The 16,252-nt window shown below is 39.5% G+C and overlaps 1 protein-coding gene across 1 annotated transcript; it reads right to left on the bottom strand.

Moving 5' to 3' along the window:
- Nucleotides 1-6,106: 6,106 nt before the first annotated feature.
- mpx (myeloid-specific peroxidase) lies at nt 6,107-14,444 on the bottom strand. Its single transcript, XM_084745584.1, has 15 exons — nt 14,392-14,444; nt 14,203-14,268; nt 13,977-14,064; nt 13,081-13,256; nt 12,714-12,846; nt 12,119-12,245; nt 11,822-12,028; nt 11,366-11,729; nt 10,899-11,059; nt 10,051-10,309; nt 9,799-9,969; nt 9,458-9,695; nt 8,053-8,261; nt 7,610-7,669; nt 6,107-7,075 (listed from the first exon to the last, which is right to left on the bottom strand). Exons 2-15 carry the CDS (start codon nt 14,264-14,266, stop codon nt 6,630-6,632), a joined length of 2,703 nt encoding a protein of 900 aa, XP_084601710.1. The 5' UTR covers nt 14,267-14,268; nt 14,392-14,444; the 3' UTR covers nt 6,107-6,629.
- Between the last annotated feature and the right edge of the window lie 1,808 nt (nt 14,445-16,252).

Genomic DNA, 16,252 nt, shown 5'->3' with positions numbered 1-16,252 from the left:
GTGAATAAAAGATTTGGGATTCATGCGAAAATATTTCCAAACTGAATCAGAGCAACATCAGCCGTTTTATTTCCTGTTTTGTCTTCAGAGATGCCCTCTGGCCATTGTATTCATTCAACTGTGCAGGATTTATTCCCAGTATAAAACAGCTGTAGATGCACTTTTTTTTTTTAAATTAATATTGCCTTTTTGCTTTGAGGATGACTAACATACCAACAGTTCCTCCACAGAGTGAAAACTATGCGTTCCCGGTTTGCCTCCTTTCTCTTCCCTGGAAAACCAGACAGTCAGTCAGAACCAGCTGTACTGGGTCACTGATGTTTTTATGCTCGTAATTCATTGAACTTTCTCCAATGCGGAGTCCTTTTTCTCTCCAGCGAGGGCAGCACAGTGTTCCCTCACACAGCTCAGAGACACATCTGCAAGGAATTAGCCGAGTTCTTTTGTCCACGTTGCTGGAATTCACCCCCATTCCTGATTTTTTTGGGCACTCGATTGGGCTGAAAGAATCTGAATAAATGCACGTCTGAGTTACGGAATAAGAAGGGTAAATAGTGTCTAGGTGTCCTGCAGGAGACTCGTCATTGAGTAAAGAGGGGAAAAAAAGATCTCCATCCTTTCATGATGCTAAATTTATCATAAAACCAACACTAATTATTCTGTGCCATCACTGAGTCAACATCTGGCAGAGAACTGGCACTTCACTTGAGACATGAAGCCTAGGTTTCAGCATTTACAGTGTCGAGATTTAAGGCAGATATAGATATTTGATTCAGTATAATTTAATGATTATTTAACATAAAGGCCAAATCACACTGTAAAAGACAAGTTGAGGTAATTTTGTAATGATTAATGACTGACCTTTCTGGTCAAATAAACTTGATAATGATACAGTTGTACTAGAGAAAACATGTTAACTACATTCATTCAACTCAACATTTCAAGTCAAAAGACTTTTCAAGTTAAAAGAACTGAAGTTTTCAACTTAATTCCACTAAATTCCTGTACGAACTTTTACAGTGTACACATGGTTTTTATTGGACAGGAAGGGTCGGAAAAGTTGTAATCTGAAAAATAACTAAAGCTGACAGATAAATGTAGTGGAGTAAAAAGTACAACATTTGCTTCAGAGATGTTCCAAAGTAGCAGTATAAAGTAGAAGTACAAGTACGGTAACCTGGTAGCTCAGACGCAGTGAGTACTCTGCAGCGGTCATGGGTTGGACTCCCACCTACAACACTTCGCTGCATGTAGTTCCCCCACTTTCTCTCCCTCTTTAATGTTGTATCTTCACTTTGTTGTACCCACAATGCATGCTGGGAAGTCTGCTAATATGCATGCCATGTTTCTTCAGAAACTTAATTTAATGAATTGATTGAATCCATTCATTCAACCCATCATTTCAAGTCTTCACATTAGAAGTTCTCATGTTTATAAGCTCTTAAGTGTTCTGAAAATAAGTTTAAATTTTAAGTTTTAAGATGCCAGATGCAGCAATTACAAGTAATCCAACAATTAGTACAGCAGTCTGAATAGCAAGTTGGAACCATAGACATTATATTAAATAGGTTGAAATACTGTTTAATATACAATATTTGGTTGAAGTTGTTTCCCTTGTTCCCTCCTCCCCAGATTCAAGGATGCTCAAGCAGGCTGCAGAATCACTGCAGCCACGAAAGACAAACGCAACATGGTAATTTGACAATAACAAGTGACAGTGAGTCTGACACTGCGAGTTGATCAGCTGCTATAACTGTCAGTAAAGCCATTATCCTGAAAACAAAGGCCCACTGCTCCAAAAACACACACTCTGGACTTGGAGTTCAGTGACTGCCTGCCTCATTGACTGCAGACTCCATTAACATATTGCTCAATTGAACCGTTATAACAATCTACTCCTTCTACAAGATTATTACTGATTCATTATGACTCATAAACAGACAGTAATTCATTCTGCGAACATTTGGTGTGAAATTGAACTCCAATTAATGCGAAAAGGACAAACAACAACAAGTTAGGGGCCGGAAAATTTTAAATTTTTAAAGGACACCACTGGTAATTCAACTTAGCATGTTTTCTTAATTTCTGACATATGGTCATTTTACAAGTTACTACAGTAAATACAGATTTCTCATTTAGTTAACCTGAATAAATATAAGAAGTAAGTTTTCCCTACTTGCATTTATTTATTCATTCTTAATAGTCATGATTATGATCTCATCACAGAGACACAGGACCACACACATCTCTGAAAACATCCATGGCAAGGCCTACTTCCTCTAATCTACTCCCAAGACTCTTCTATCAAATCCCTCTACTTAAAGCCCACAAGTTCTATCCCATGACATCTCCTCTAGAGCTTTTTACACTCTTAGATTTACACTCTCTCATTTCCTTCCAGTTGTAGGTTTTCCCTCCACCCATTTGCAAAACTCTTTCTATTCAAATAAGGTCAGGTTCAGCTCAGCTCAAAACTCTATGACAGAAACAGACAATTCAAATATTTTCTCTTTCATAAATACTGGGTTTCCATTACTCTTGGAGCACCAAGTAAGGGCTTGCACCACACACACACACACTCACACTCACACATACACACACACACACACACAGTCTGGTGGACTACGTGGCACTCTGCACATGCACTATAGACTCTGCAACCAGGAGGAGGAGCACTTTATCAAGACACAACCCAGAAAACTTTACATTGTGCTATGATTCATGCAGATGTTCTTTTTCTTTTCACTCCCGGAATCTCTTCTCATCACAGACACAGGGAGAAGTTCCAATTAATCCGGCGATAAAGAGATTTATTTGCTCTTCTTAGACTTGTGATGTTGTATTACATTGTTTCAGCAGTAATTTATGTGTTTCTCTATTTGCCAAGACAATAACAGAATAAACTGTGGAGATAATATAAATCACACTACATGTCAGTGTTGTTTGGTGGAAGCACCGAAGCTCCACTTAAACCTGCAGTAACTGATTTTTTTTGGCCACTTGGTGGCAGCGAAAACAAGCTGTCAACACACTGACAAATTATCACCATTTAGAGGAATAATTTGACAGTATGGGAAATATGCTTATTGGCTTTCTGGCAGAGAGCTCATGCAGAAGATCGAAAAGTACTCTCATATAAACATGGATCTATAGCCAACAGTAGGTTAGCTTAGCACAAAGACTGGGAGCAGATGGAAACAGCTGGCCTGTTTAGGGTTAGGGGAGGGGGTTAGTTCAAATCTCAGCCCTGAATGTAAGTACATTTACTCAAGTGCTGTACTTAAGTAAAATGTTGAGGTACTTGTTCTTTACTCAAATATATTCAATTTATGCTGCTTTATACATCTACTGCACTACATTCCAGAGAGAAATATTATGCTTTTTATTTAACTACATTTATTTAAGTGCTATCAGAGGTGGCACACATTCTTTACTCAAGAAGAAGTACAGATACTTGTGTAAAATAAGACTGGTAAAAGTAAAAGTGCTGATTCAACTTCTTCTCTCAAGTGAAAAAAAGGTCAGGCTCTGAAATGAACTCAAAGTATAAAAATGGCCCTCTGAAGGACGTCTCTACCGACTGTTTCTGTGAAACGTTAACTAAACCTCGTCTCGTCTCTGTGGTTGAGTCTCCCTCTCTTGTCCGTCTTGTATTGTTACATCTTCTATGTTTCTTTTGTCTAATTATGTCTGTACCATGCTGATGGAAACACCAAAGAAATGCTCTTGACTGTGTTTTATTGTTCTGTCCATTTAGGTTGAAATCAGTCTTGATGTTGGGAAGCCGGCACGCAATGATGCAACATAAAAATAATCAATAATTCCCCCTAAATGCAATAAATTAGAAAAAAAAAAATGTACGGAGTAGACTGTGCAGATTTTTTAGTTAAAATGAGGAAAGTAAATGTAAAAAGCTGTCAAAAAAAAGTACAGATACCTGAAAAATCTACCTAAGTACAGTTAACAAATTATTAGTATTGAGCCATAAAACAGCCTTATGACTGTCCAGCTCAGACGTCTTAAGAGACTGAATGTCTGTATGTTTTTATTTTTGAGACTCATTCTGGTGCAGACCAAAATAACCAGATCAAGACCACTGGAAAAGGTGGATCTCAGTCTTCTTCCAAACAGATTCTACTACTACTACTACTAGAACTACTAATACTTCTATCTACTGAGTGTGAAAACTGTGAACGATCTTATAATTTATCTGTTTCAACCATGTACAGACTATACTATACAAATCATTTGGAAGCTGTAACACATATGCATGTAAGCGAGAATATTTTCCCTAATTAACAAAAGCTATAAAAAACGCTATTCTTGTATCCTACTGTGTGTACTTGGTCAGATTACAAAGGGATTTTTGTCCTGTCTGTGGTCTCTACCCTCTAGTCACTGTAAGGTTAATGTAATGGTTATTAGCACATACAACTAGTTAAAAGTCCAAGTGCTGTTGTACTCTATATCAGCACTGATGGAATGCCTCTTGAATTACTGTTGTAATAAAAAACGAAATATCATCAATCAGGACCTTTAAGGCCCCATAATTTAGAGGGGGCCATTTTGCATATTAAAAACTTTTACTTTTGATTCTTTAACTGCATTGTCTAGAAATAAAGTTTGAAGGCAGGACTGTTACTTTTACTTCAGCAAAAGATCTGAATCCTTCTTCTCCTACTGACCCTGTATAAGTTTGCATATTTCTTTGCAAAGTTCACCTCCGTTTCCTCGGACGCCTTTCGCAGGCTGAACATGTGCAGCCCAGGTGGGCTGGAGAATATACAATAAGCCAACCACAGATGTAAATGTTAGTGTGTTAGTTTGTCTATCCTTCCTGTTCATGGTGGGTCGGTTCCAGTCTCAAGTGACCCTTAAAAACTGGAGTTGTTTGTTATTAAGTAAACCATTGTGCTTTTATATCTGCTTTCATGAATAAAGTTTGATAAATCAAATATGTTGATGCTAGTTTCTCACCCAGCAAGAGAAACTGAGAAAAAAAAAGATTTATATGTTGCAAATGTGGTTTGAAATTCACTTTTTGCTTAGATAGAGAAAGCTCATTTAAGAATTAATCAAAAAGATGAAAATGGGACAATTGTGAGTTTGATGTAGTTTTTTGGAGTGAGTTAAGGCAGTTAAGTCACCCTATGAATCATTGATTTCTTTGTTTAGAAAGGAACAATGGCTCCATCTACAGGTGTCATTCAGTACAGTTAATGAAGAAAAAAAAATGCTGTGATTCAAAGTATCCAAGCTTGATCTACATTTTATAGTTGGAATACATCATTGATGGGATGTAAACTACCATCTGTGTAACTGAAAAATTGTTTTGTACTGTGTTCCCTACACCAACCCTTGTTTTTTTTTCTTTTGTTTTAATCTGAAAACGGCAATAAAAAGATCTCACTGTTCAAAGTTACTTTTCAGACCGTTATCTCTTTGAGTCAAATGAAAATCAAAAATCATGACATGCAGCAACATATTTTTAGGTGCGGCTCTTAATCCAGAAGGTTAGGAGCTACTTTAAATTTTAGACCAAGTGCAAAGTTAAAATACTTCATCCAACATACACTGGTTGTAGAAGACTGTGAAGAAAACTGTGAACACTGTGCAGACAGCTACAAGCTTGGACATTATTATTTAAGTTAATCATCCTTTCTGCAGCACAGGACTTTTTTTTAGATAAAAATGCAATGCAAAATCTATATTTTGAAATAGTTTACATTTTCTGCAGTATTTTTTTTCTTTTGCTCTAAAAGAGGTTGCCCCCCTCCCGATAATACTCTTTATGATTCTCCTGTTTTTTCATTCAAACACTAAATAAGACCAACTTAACAGTAATAAATTACATTTTGGATGGTTAAAATCTTTGTGCTCACTTATAGAGCGCTACATGGCCAGGCTCCACAGTACATTACTGACCTCTTGCATCCCCACACTATGAGCTGAGCTCTTAGGTTCTCTATTCAGGGTCTTTTAAGTGCTCCTCAGACACATTTTATACACATAAACTTTCCTTGCTTGCTTGCTAGTCCTCACCTCACAAAAGATGTCAGTGAAATATCTCCCGATGTCTCAGAAATAAGAACACATGAATGCAGTGTTTGCTGCGGCTCAGTTTCTTTAGTTTAATTATTGAAAGTAAAATACAACAGATATGAAAGATACAGGGAAAAAAAAGCCTCACAGACACAAGCACAACAGACATTTTCAAGGCATGCTTCAATTTCATCAGTGCATAAAGTATTCATAATAATACTACAAAAATGTCACCATCAAAATGGCTACTGACAAATTTTCGCTTCATTAGATTGCATGCGCATGCTGTAACAGTTTAAAAAATGTGCTGCAATCACATATACATGTTCAGGCTGCTAAAACCATTACAATTTGTTCATTTTCAGAAATAATGTACCATGTACAATTGTATCGTGTGCTCCAGTCTAGCTGACTGGCTCAAAAGAAAAAAACAAAACAAAACATAAATTATCATTAATAGATATTTCATATGACCTGATTAATGGAAGGTGAAGTTCAGTGCAAAAGTAATGAAAACAGATCCTAAAGCAGACAGACCACCGGTGTATTGAGGGGTGGTGGTTCAGCCTGGAGAAGAGGTGTTAATGTCACACAGTGTAAAGCAGGCGTCCAGAGAAGAAGCTTTTGGTGCTCAGGCCGATGTTACCATCAGCGGCCTCCAGCCACACTCTGTCTCCTGCTTCCAGCCGGAGGACCGTGTCCCCTGATGACATGTGGCGACCTCCCTGAGACACCCTGAAACTGCGCAGCACCAGCTCTTTGTTACACCACAGGTCCACACTCCCTGCGCTGGTGAAGGACGTGCAGAGGAAGCTGAACTCATAGATACCGGGGGTGACGCATGTAAACATGCCTGTCTTAGAGCTGTAAAGGTTCTGTTGGTTGTAGATGACCTGACGGAAGTGAAGGATTCTCTGTGAGGATGGGTTGTTTTCGCCCAGGCGGACGGAGAAGGCAGACAGTGGCTGTGAGGCGTTGATATGGAGTGTGGACTGTCCAGGTGGGCCTCTTGGGCCGCGGGGTCCTACTGGACCTGCAGAGAAACAGTACAGATTGCTTCAAAATGCTGTAAAAACATTTTACTAAATCATGTCTCCAAGAGGTTTTCGAAGTCTAAGACTGTGGGCCTCCCCTTTCAAGGAGAAATCAGGCATTAAGAATAACTAAATAGTAATCACCCATCTTCTCGTTGATGGTTTTGTTTGCTTATGTAGGTCATATAGAAGGATCAGTAATAAATCAAGACTGCTTTATATCCAGTAAAAAACTTCATAGAAGTATCTTTAAGTAAGATTTTGAATGCTTATTGAATCTGGATGTCTCTGCTGCCACATTTTTGATAAAAAACACACAACTTATTTCTAAATATTTTCATAAATCCCTTTTAAATAATGCATCCAGAGTGAAGTACTAGTATGAGCACAGTCTTTGTAAAATTACTGTGACTTGCTATGGTGTCAGTATATGATCATTTCAAGCATTTTAGAGCTATTTAGAGGATATTTGATACTATGTACAATGAAGAAAATGCTGAACAAACATTGCATACAATAACTGAATACACTACCTCGTTGTCCTCGAGGCCCCCTTGGTCCACGTCGTCCACGTTGTCCAACTGTTCCACATTCTGTATATGAAAAAATGTGTTTGTATTAGTAAACCACGAAACAGTTTCTAATGAAATAAGGGCCACCTTCACCTGAGATGACATAGAGTTAATAACAACAGTTGTTAAATGATTTGAATTTGCACTTTTTAAGAAGGCATAGCTTCATTGTGCTGTTAAAATGTGACTGCTACTTGTTAGTGCTTAAAACCGACCTCTGATCCACTGACTTGATAACAGCTACCCCCTGGGCCTGCAAGATCAAACACCACATATGAAGAACGATTTCCATCAAGAGAATAGAGAAGAAATAAAAACACCAGGTTAAACTCAGAATGAAAAATGTTGAGAGTCTCTCCTCCCCCCTCCCGAGGTTATAAAAGTTTGATCCAGTGGTGTTTCACCTGTGCAGGGTCTCTCCCTCCAGGCTGACAGGTCCAGACGTCGGATGCTGGAGCAGCGGACGAGCCGGTTCCTGCTTGAAAGGACGTCGAAGGCGTCGGTGGGGACAGACGTGATGCCAGTGTTGTCACAGATGATCCTGGACAGGGTGGTGGTGGACAGAGCAGCTCTCTGTCTCCCATCGAAGACACCTGGTTTCTCATACCACAGCCTGATTGTTTCAAATGAGAGGAACAGGGAAAGAGATTAGCGTCAATGCAGTATTTGAAATCTATTTTTATGATTGAGATTAATTATTACTATAAATGAGGCTGAACACAGTTACAATCATCTCATATCCAAGGTGTGAACTGACACAAGAAAAATTGTTTTAAAACCTCTGGTTACTGCTAGACTCAAAAGTCAGCCTCTAAACACTGTGCTCATATGGGACTAACAACAACCTCCCAGCTTTCATTGCTAAAACTGAACTAAAAAAAATACATTACAGAACCAATCCAAAGTCTTTAGGACAGCCCTTCTTACTGAGGTGGTGATCTTGACCTTAATACTGAGGAGAATATGGGCAGACCACTGTTTCTGATAAGGTATGTCTTTGAAAAAATATAAGAAGTGTAGGTTTTTAGTGGCCATTTTTGCTGCATTGAGAAATCCATATATCATATAATTCCAAATCCTACACAAGATACCATGCAAAATTCCTTACGAATTATGAGGTGAAAAAAAAGTGGGAAAAAAGCAAAAACAGCCAACAAAATCCCGTCAGTGTCATGATGAGCTGACAGTGATGGCGTAGCACTGCATTATTCCTCTTTGTATAGTTTTTTTTTTTTTTTTTTTGTTCTTTTCTTGTTTTGTTTTTACCAAAAATGTTTTGTGCTTGTCAGGGGGTACTTTCCATTATTGAAAAAAAGTGAGAACCAATGCAGTAAGTGACACAAGTCGGACTCATTTTGAAACAAATTAACTTGACAGCTTGTTTTCTCTCTGGGTAAATTTGGACTCCCTGCCTCCTGGTGTATAAATCTGAATTTTAAAGTGTATGTGAATAAAGAGCTGAAATAATCCATGTTAGTCTATTCAAAATAAAAACATATTGTTTAAGGATCCTCATTAGCTGCTTCCAGAGTAGCAATTATTCTTCTGGGGGCCACAATTTAAATACACTGTGTGTAGATTTTGAGAATATCTGACTTCTGCACCCCCCAGAGGTAGTATGTGGTACTGGTAGTACCATTACTACACCCCAAACTCTGCAACTCCTTTCAGATGACTGGGCTGAAAGCAACACATAGACTTCATCTATTTTTCATAGTTTTTTCTAAAAACACAGACATATCATCTCCACAGAATTCCATGCCTGCATTATAAATACACGTTATCGTATGTGTCGACACACAAACTGACCTGTCGCCCTGACGGATCCTCTGGAACTGTGTTGCAATGAGGCAGGCGAACAGAGGACCCACACGGCCGCCACGGACAAACGGCTCGGCCACGCCTCCCATCCAGACATCAATGTTGTCGGGCGTACCGTAGAGCTGCAGCAGCCTGCGGGCCAGGTCGTTGTTGTTCAGGACCTGAGCGAGCTGTGCCTGGTTCCTGGGCTGAGACAGGCCGCAGAACTTGCGCCAGGCGTTGTAGCCTAGAGGAGTAAATAACAAGTAAACAAAGTCATTTAAGAAAGAGATGAAACATTAGAGGGAAAATTCAAAAGGCTGAAAATCAGAGTGAGGGATGTATTGTACCAGGCAAGCCATGGTCACGTCCCCTCTGCATGTTGAGGGAGCCCAGGTCCAAAGCCATATGCATCACAAACTCGAACAACCTCTCCCTCAGAGCGTTCACCATCATGTGATCCTGAGTGTTCAGTTTAGCGGGACGGCCAACCAAACCCCGCAGCAGGGAGTCAATACCACCTGGAGAGACAAAATAAAAATTAGGGTGACAGTACAATACAGTGTGACTGATTAGTTACCACACGTCTCTCTGCAGCTCACCCTCGAAGACGATTCTCCAGGGAGTGAAGAAGGCCTTAAACAAGGGGACACTGGGGAACCGAGTTTCCTCCCTGTAGTTTCCATCAAGGCGGGATAAGACTGGCTGGATGGCCAAGTGGGCGAAGCGGTATGCTGCTGTTGCAAAGACGTTGGAGATGCTGGGGTCAACATTGGGATTGTAGCCAGGGTAACGGCCAAGCTGTCTGCGCATGGCGTCCTCGCCCACAATGTGTGGCAGATAGTCCCTGAATACAAACAACTGGGAAAGACAGATATTTATTTTGAGTAAAAAACTGCAGAGTGTATGGAGATATAGAAATGACCCTTTTTGCACTGTTCTCTAATCACACATGACCATGCTTGGTACACAGCAGAACTTCTGTCAACTTTCTCCTTCCTTGTTTCCTGTACTTAGATATGCTATGTGCTATAGTTTATGGTGAAAAGAAAACCAAATTCTGGTTAAGAGATGTTGATGGATGACCTGTAAAAGTGTAATATACAGTCTCTGGTTAGCTAACCAGTTAGCTAGTGTTTTGCTAACACTGCATCAGATGTAAACTAGCCAGCCAATTATTCTAATGATGACTGAATACCTAGCTTGTTAGCTATGTTTTACATTTTACTAACATAAGCGAACTTAAGATGATACTAGTAGTATAGCAGTATATGCTCCTTTACAGGTCCCTCAGCATCTTTTCAGCATTTTTAAAATCTGGCTCTCCTTTCAACATAAACAGTCCCATACCTGCACAGCATATCTAAGTTGAGAAAACAGGAAATGAGAAAACTGACTGAGTTTATGAAGTGTCAGTTATGAAGGCTGACTGACTTTGAGGTTTAGCTACCTGCGTGTAAGCACCCATGATCTTGCGGGACTCTTGGTAGAGGGTCTCGCTGTCCCAGTGTGGGTTTAGTCTCCTCAGTTCACGAGCCAAGCGGTTATGCTCACGCAAAAACAGCGTATGAAGGGACGTCAGAGCGATGTTCTCGTCCACACGGGTATCACCTAACAGACAGAAATGTGCACATCAAACAGTTGATTAGAGCTGTCCATTTCCTCTTTCCATCAAAAGTTTATGAGTGGTAAACAATGGTTCTCAATTAATTATGCTTTATAGATCAGAAATAAAATATTGATAAGAACAACATTTTAGTTGCTAAATGTTGGATATAAAACAGTTTTCCACAACCTGGCAACCGAAAATTCTTATTACTACTCCTATGGCTTATTACTGATTCATAAAGCGTTAATTAATGATTAATTAACCATTTATAAACCTATTAGTTACAATGAAATTACAAGATGACTAACCCGCAATGAAACAGGGCACCTCCCTGGCATTGGTGTTGTTGGTGACCCTTGCACGGGTGGCACACATCTTCACCTGGAGAGGGTGGAATGGCAGCAGCTCACGCCCATTGTCTCTAAACTCTTTGTTCACGCGCAGCAAGCCGCCATCATTTTCAAGGTCACGAAGATCCAAGGCAAGCTTATCCTCAGAGCCGTACACCTGGCTGAGATCCAGGAAGGCTGTCAGGGCGTTGATCTGCTCTCTCTTGTTGGGCTCTCCACCAAAATTGTAGGCAGAGAATCCTGTTCCACAAACAGGGGCGGATCTGAAAGCAGGGATGCAGTTGTCAGGGCCGGCTGGAATGCGGGGGTCTCTGGGAGGAATCTGTTTGTATGAAAAGAGAGACCAAAGGTTATGGAGAAAATATTTCAGTGACAACAACCAATCAATGTTTCAGTCTGAGCTTTGACACCGACCGGGATGGGGATGCATGGCTCAGTTCGCTCACAGCTCTCGTCACAGTTCACCCCGTTGCTGAAAGACCTGATGCTGGGGGAGAAAGGCGTGAATGTGAGATCGTGGTCATTCCACTGCCCAAACAAGGTCACCATGTGAGTGAACTCTCTGTCGTTGACCACGCCTGCGTCCGTTGTGCTTAGGATGTTGTTGGACACCTGTCGCACCTGAGAGTGGAGGAGAATTGAGTCATTTTCATTTTAAATCATCAGAATTTACATTAATCAAACCGAGTGTCTGGGATTTCACGGTCGCACCAGTGGGAGCAGGAAGTTGTTAATGGTTCGGTTTCTGAAGCCTTTTGGTTCGGAGATGCCGTCATCATATTGAGCAGGTAGCCAGCGGGCAAAGGGGGTGTTCGAAGCTCCGAGGCGAGGGTTTTTCCTAAAAGCAAATAAGAGGCATACATGTTTGGAAATGCTGCTTAAGAAATCCTAGGGAAGTGTACACATCTTCTGCGGTGTATGGCCTAAGATGTTTATATGTATTTCACAAACACTTCCTCTGAACATAAGCGCCACTCGACCCCGTTTCCATTAATTCAACACAGATTGGCCTTTGGAAAGACACCATACAATTGCTTTTTTTCCTACATACAGTTCATGTGGGATTCTGTTTTTAAGGAAAGCAGGAAGTCAGAATAGGAAACTAGAGTTAATTATGAAGAAACTGCTATTTTAAAATGTGGCTGTACATTTTTTGAAAAAGGAGTGAAATTTGAGGTATCTTTTAAAAGCGTTTACATATAAAAGCACATGTTTTGTGTGTCAAAGATGGTGTTGTAGAAGTCAAAATGCAAAAGAACCCTGCTACTTAAATTTTAAAAAAGGAAGGCTTGGAAGTTTCTCTTACAGGTTGTTGCAGACGCTGGTGATTGTGCGATATCTGTTAAGGTTTGGTGTGGATCGGCATGGTGGAATACGGGTTCGAGCTGCACATCCAGTTATATTAGCAAGTCTTTCCAGGTCCTCTTGAGAGAGCAAATCTGAAAAAAGTGAAAGACACATTTTATGGATTCAAAGTGTGTGTGCAAGCCTGTCAACTTTCATGTCTAGTCCTTAATTAGAGCTTTGAAGAGCGCCACTATGCCCACATTACGTAACAGCAAATCTCAGACCCTCAACAAAGACCAGGAAGAGTTGTCAAAGAAAAAAACAATGTGAATATTGTGTGTGTTTGTCTGTATGTATTGTCTTTGTTTGGGTGCTGCATGTCTGACCTGTCGCGTTGAGTGAGCGTTTGTGCACATGATGCACCCTGTCGTGCACCAGACGGAGGGTTTGCGCCATGTAGTCTGCAGATCTCACAGCTGAGCGTGTGTCACCACGAGGCTGCTTCATTAGACGAAGAATATCGTGAGGACTCACCACCTCCTTGCGGACGCGTCTCAGACTCCTGGAGGAGAAAACACAACACATCTGAATGATGAAGTTCTGTAACATTTCCTTACAATTTTTTTGAGCTATATATCTCTGAATGTTGCCTAGAAGTTGGGTTACAAATGTACGGTGATAACACTGTTATTTTTGTGGCAGCAAAAGCACCTTCTCTTACTGCCACCAATCAATAGTACAAGCATTATACAACATGACTCCACACAAATTGCAACATAAACTCTTTCAAACGTTACAAACTCAAAAAAATATGTCATTTATAACATATAAATGTTCTTAGAGAAAGCACTGAAAAATACTGAAACTGGTGATGCCACCATTTCCCATTGTCGCCATAAAAAAACTGATTTATGCATGTCTTCTTGTCAGACGTCAACACAAAGGGTTCAGTGCAGAAACTGTTTAAATCGGACATGGAGTGAGATGCAGTATAGTATCCAGTAGTAAACTGGTACCATTTCCTAACCGGTCAGTACCAATACATTGATAAGCTCCTGGACAAATGATACTGCTATCAGTATCTATGTAACTTTACACAAACTTTATGAAAAAGCGTGTGGACTCACTTTACTTTGATGAAAATGCAGCTAATTGCAAAAACTCAGGGCACAATTTAAATTGTTACTTATGCAAAAAAAGTAACAATTCTTCAATGAATATTTATGCTGTCTTAATTTGAAAGATAATCTATTTTATGAATTAACCCATAAAATGAACTCACTCTGCTCTGGAGTACGTGTATGCATCATCCACAAGTTTCTTTGCATCGTCAAAACAGCGTTGAAGGAAAGGACTGCCCAGATGTTGCCCTGCAAAGAAAAATCACACTCATCAAACTACTCATCAGTTGTGACAAAATGATTTTAAACTTCACCAGTGATGTTACAGAGATAAAGTCATGTATAAAAGGGCATTAGAAACATGTCCACTGTGTGGTTAAAGCCTACCTGGTGGTTTGGAGTGAGCAGGCACCAGGCAAACGCCCAGAAAAAGAAGGACAGAGAAAAGCATCCCTAAAACAAACACAAGTGAGCACAAAAAGGTCATGCACAAAATCTATTTCTTAAGCACTGTGTACTGTAACATAAAAAATATGTGAACATCCCAGCAAAAAAAGAAAAGAAGAATTTCGCTACCTGTGTCCGTGTAGATAGCTGTGAAGATTTCAGATGCTCTTGCAGATCTGGAGTTAGTGGTGTTGTGTCAAGCATCATCGCCTCCTTTATATTCAGTGCGGGGCCCTGAAGCCCCGCCCCCAGGGTTGTCCAGGTGAGAATACAGTAAAAAACAGTTCCTTCTTCCTTCTCTGTGCAGAAGGAAATTCCTTATTCTTATCAGTTATTGTTTCTTTACAATCGATAGGATTGATGTTTTTGTTTAGAGAGCTGTAATAAATAGCATAGCACATGCTACTAGTGGTGGTAATGATTGTGTTACTGTTAACCAGCAACAGTGAACAGTCATATAATGCTTGCATCATCTATATTTGATTAAGCAGTTTTCTTATTAATTATTATAATTTTAATATCAATGTGTTTGAGAAATAGAAGTCATTTTATCTAGTTTTGACTGAGTAAATCATACACAGTTTCCCTTTAAATTGAACTGAACCCAGTCTTTCTCACAGGAAAAATTGATTTTAACCCTGATTTTTGCATGATTTTCTGGGGCATTTTATTCTTTAATTGATAACTGACAGCAGAGAGATGACAGGATTTGGACTGTTTTATTATATTTTCTTTTTTTCACATATTTATTGATGTTGTCATGTTGTGGTTGAGGCCCTCAGTGTTAGCACACATAAACTGATGAACTTGAGAAAGTCTTTGAAAAGAGGAAGAAAGTCCCACTTCACAAAAATAACAAGCAATCAACTATCAGTGTTTTCCGACCTTTTTTGTCAGGTTGAGGCGGAGAGCTCAAACCAGTGCTGTTATTAACTAAAGGAGTTAGCGATGTAGGTAAATAAATAATAGGTTGTGAGACCAGATTGTGCAATGAGGAAAAGGAAAGACAGACATACGGTCAAACATAAGTTAACCTTGAATGTGTGTGTGTGTGTGTGTGTTTGTTTGGGTGGGGAGCCTTGTGGTTGTTGCATGTACAATGGCTTTTTCATAGCTGTCACACAAAAGCGTTGCTGATAACAAAACGAGGAAGGTTTGAGAAAAGTCCATCAGCCAGTGACAACCCTGACTTAGAATAACTGATTGTCACTAATAAATATATTTGAGAAAATTTTACATCATCAGTATCAACATGTCTTATTTAAGCCTAAAACACACTAGAAAGCCTTAAAAACCTAATTATCTATGAAAAACAGCATTACATACATTTATTTGAAAGATTACAGCTGAGGACAGACACACAAAGCTCAGGATACATGATCTTGTTGACAACTGCACTTCTTAATCAGTCATACCACTGACAATCAACAAAAATGGATTTAAATCACAAGAAAACTAGAATTACCACCTCGCAGTTGGACGCCTCTGCCAACCACGGCTGATAATGAAATCTGAGATTAAGTGAAAAAACCTGGCTTGAATTAAATTCAACATCCACTCAAGGCTTCAGTTGTACCAGTAACACAATTTAGCCTGGTCTAGTCATGGCACTGAAAGTCAGAAACTGAACATGAAGTGGAAAAATCTAAAAATTAAGAAGTTGAAGTTGGAGATAAAGAAACTGGAGTAGAAATTTAAACACAGCAGAAGGTCATAGTTTGAATTTTGGATTTAATGTTTTTTTCTGTCTTCACAGCCTAAATAAAACAAGTAAATGAACAAATAACTTTTCCTTGAAAACTATAAATGTTAAGCTTTTAAATGAAAGGGTTCACCCCAGGTCAAATAACTGGAAAAAGGCCTAAACGCGCGTTTCCACACAAACATAAGTGATATGAACACAAAAAGACACCTGAGGGGACTGTCTTTAGGTGACTCGTCTTACCATTCTTTGTGCAACTTTGTGCAAAGTTGGAAGTTGTTGCATCTA

Source organism: Lutjanus erythropterus, chromosome 20 (genome assembly GCF_056507025.1).
Source record: "Lutjanus erythropterus isolate fLutEry1 chromosome 20, fLutEry1.hap2, whole genome shotgun sequence".
Taxonomy (NCBI): Eukaryota; Metazoa; Chordata; class Actinopteri; order Lutjaniformes; family Lutjanidae; genus Lutjanus; species Lutjanus erythropterus.
The sequence above is the reverse complement of the archived record's forward strand: the minus strand, read 5'-3'. Positions and strand labels throughout refer to the sequence as shown.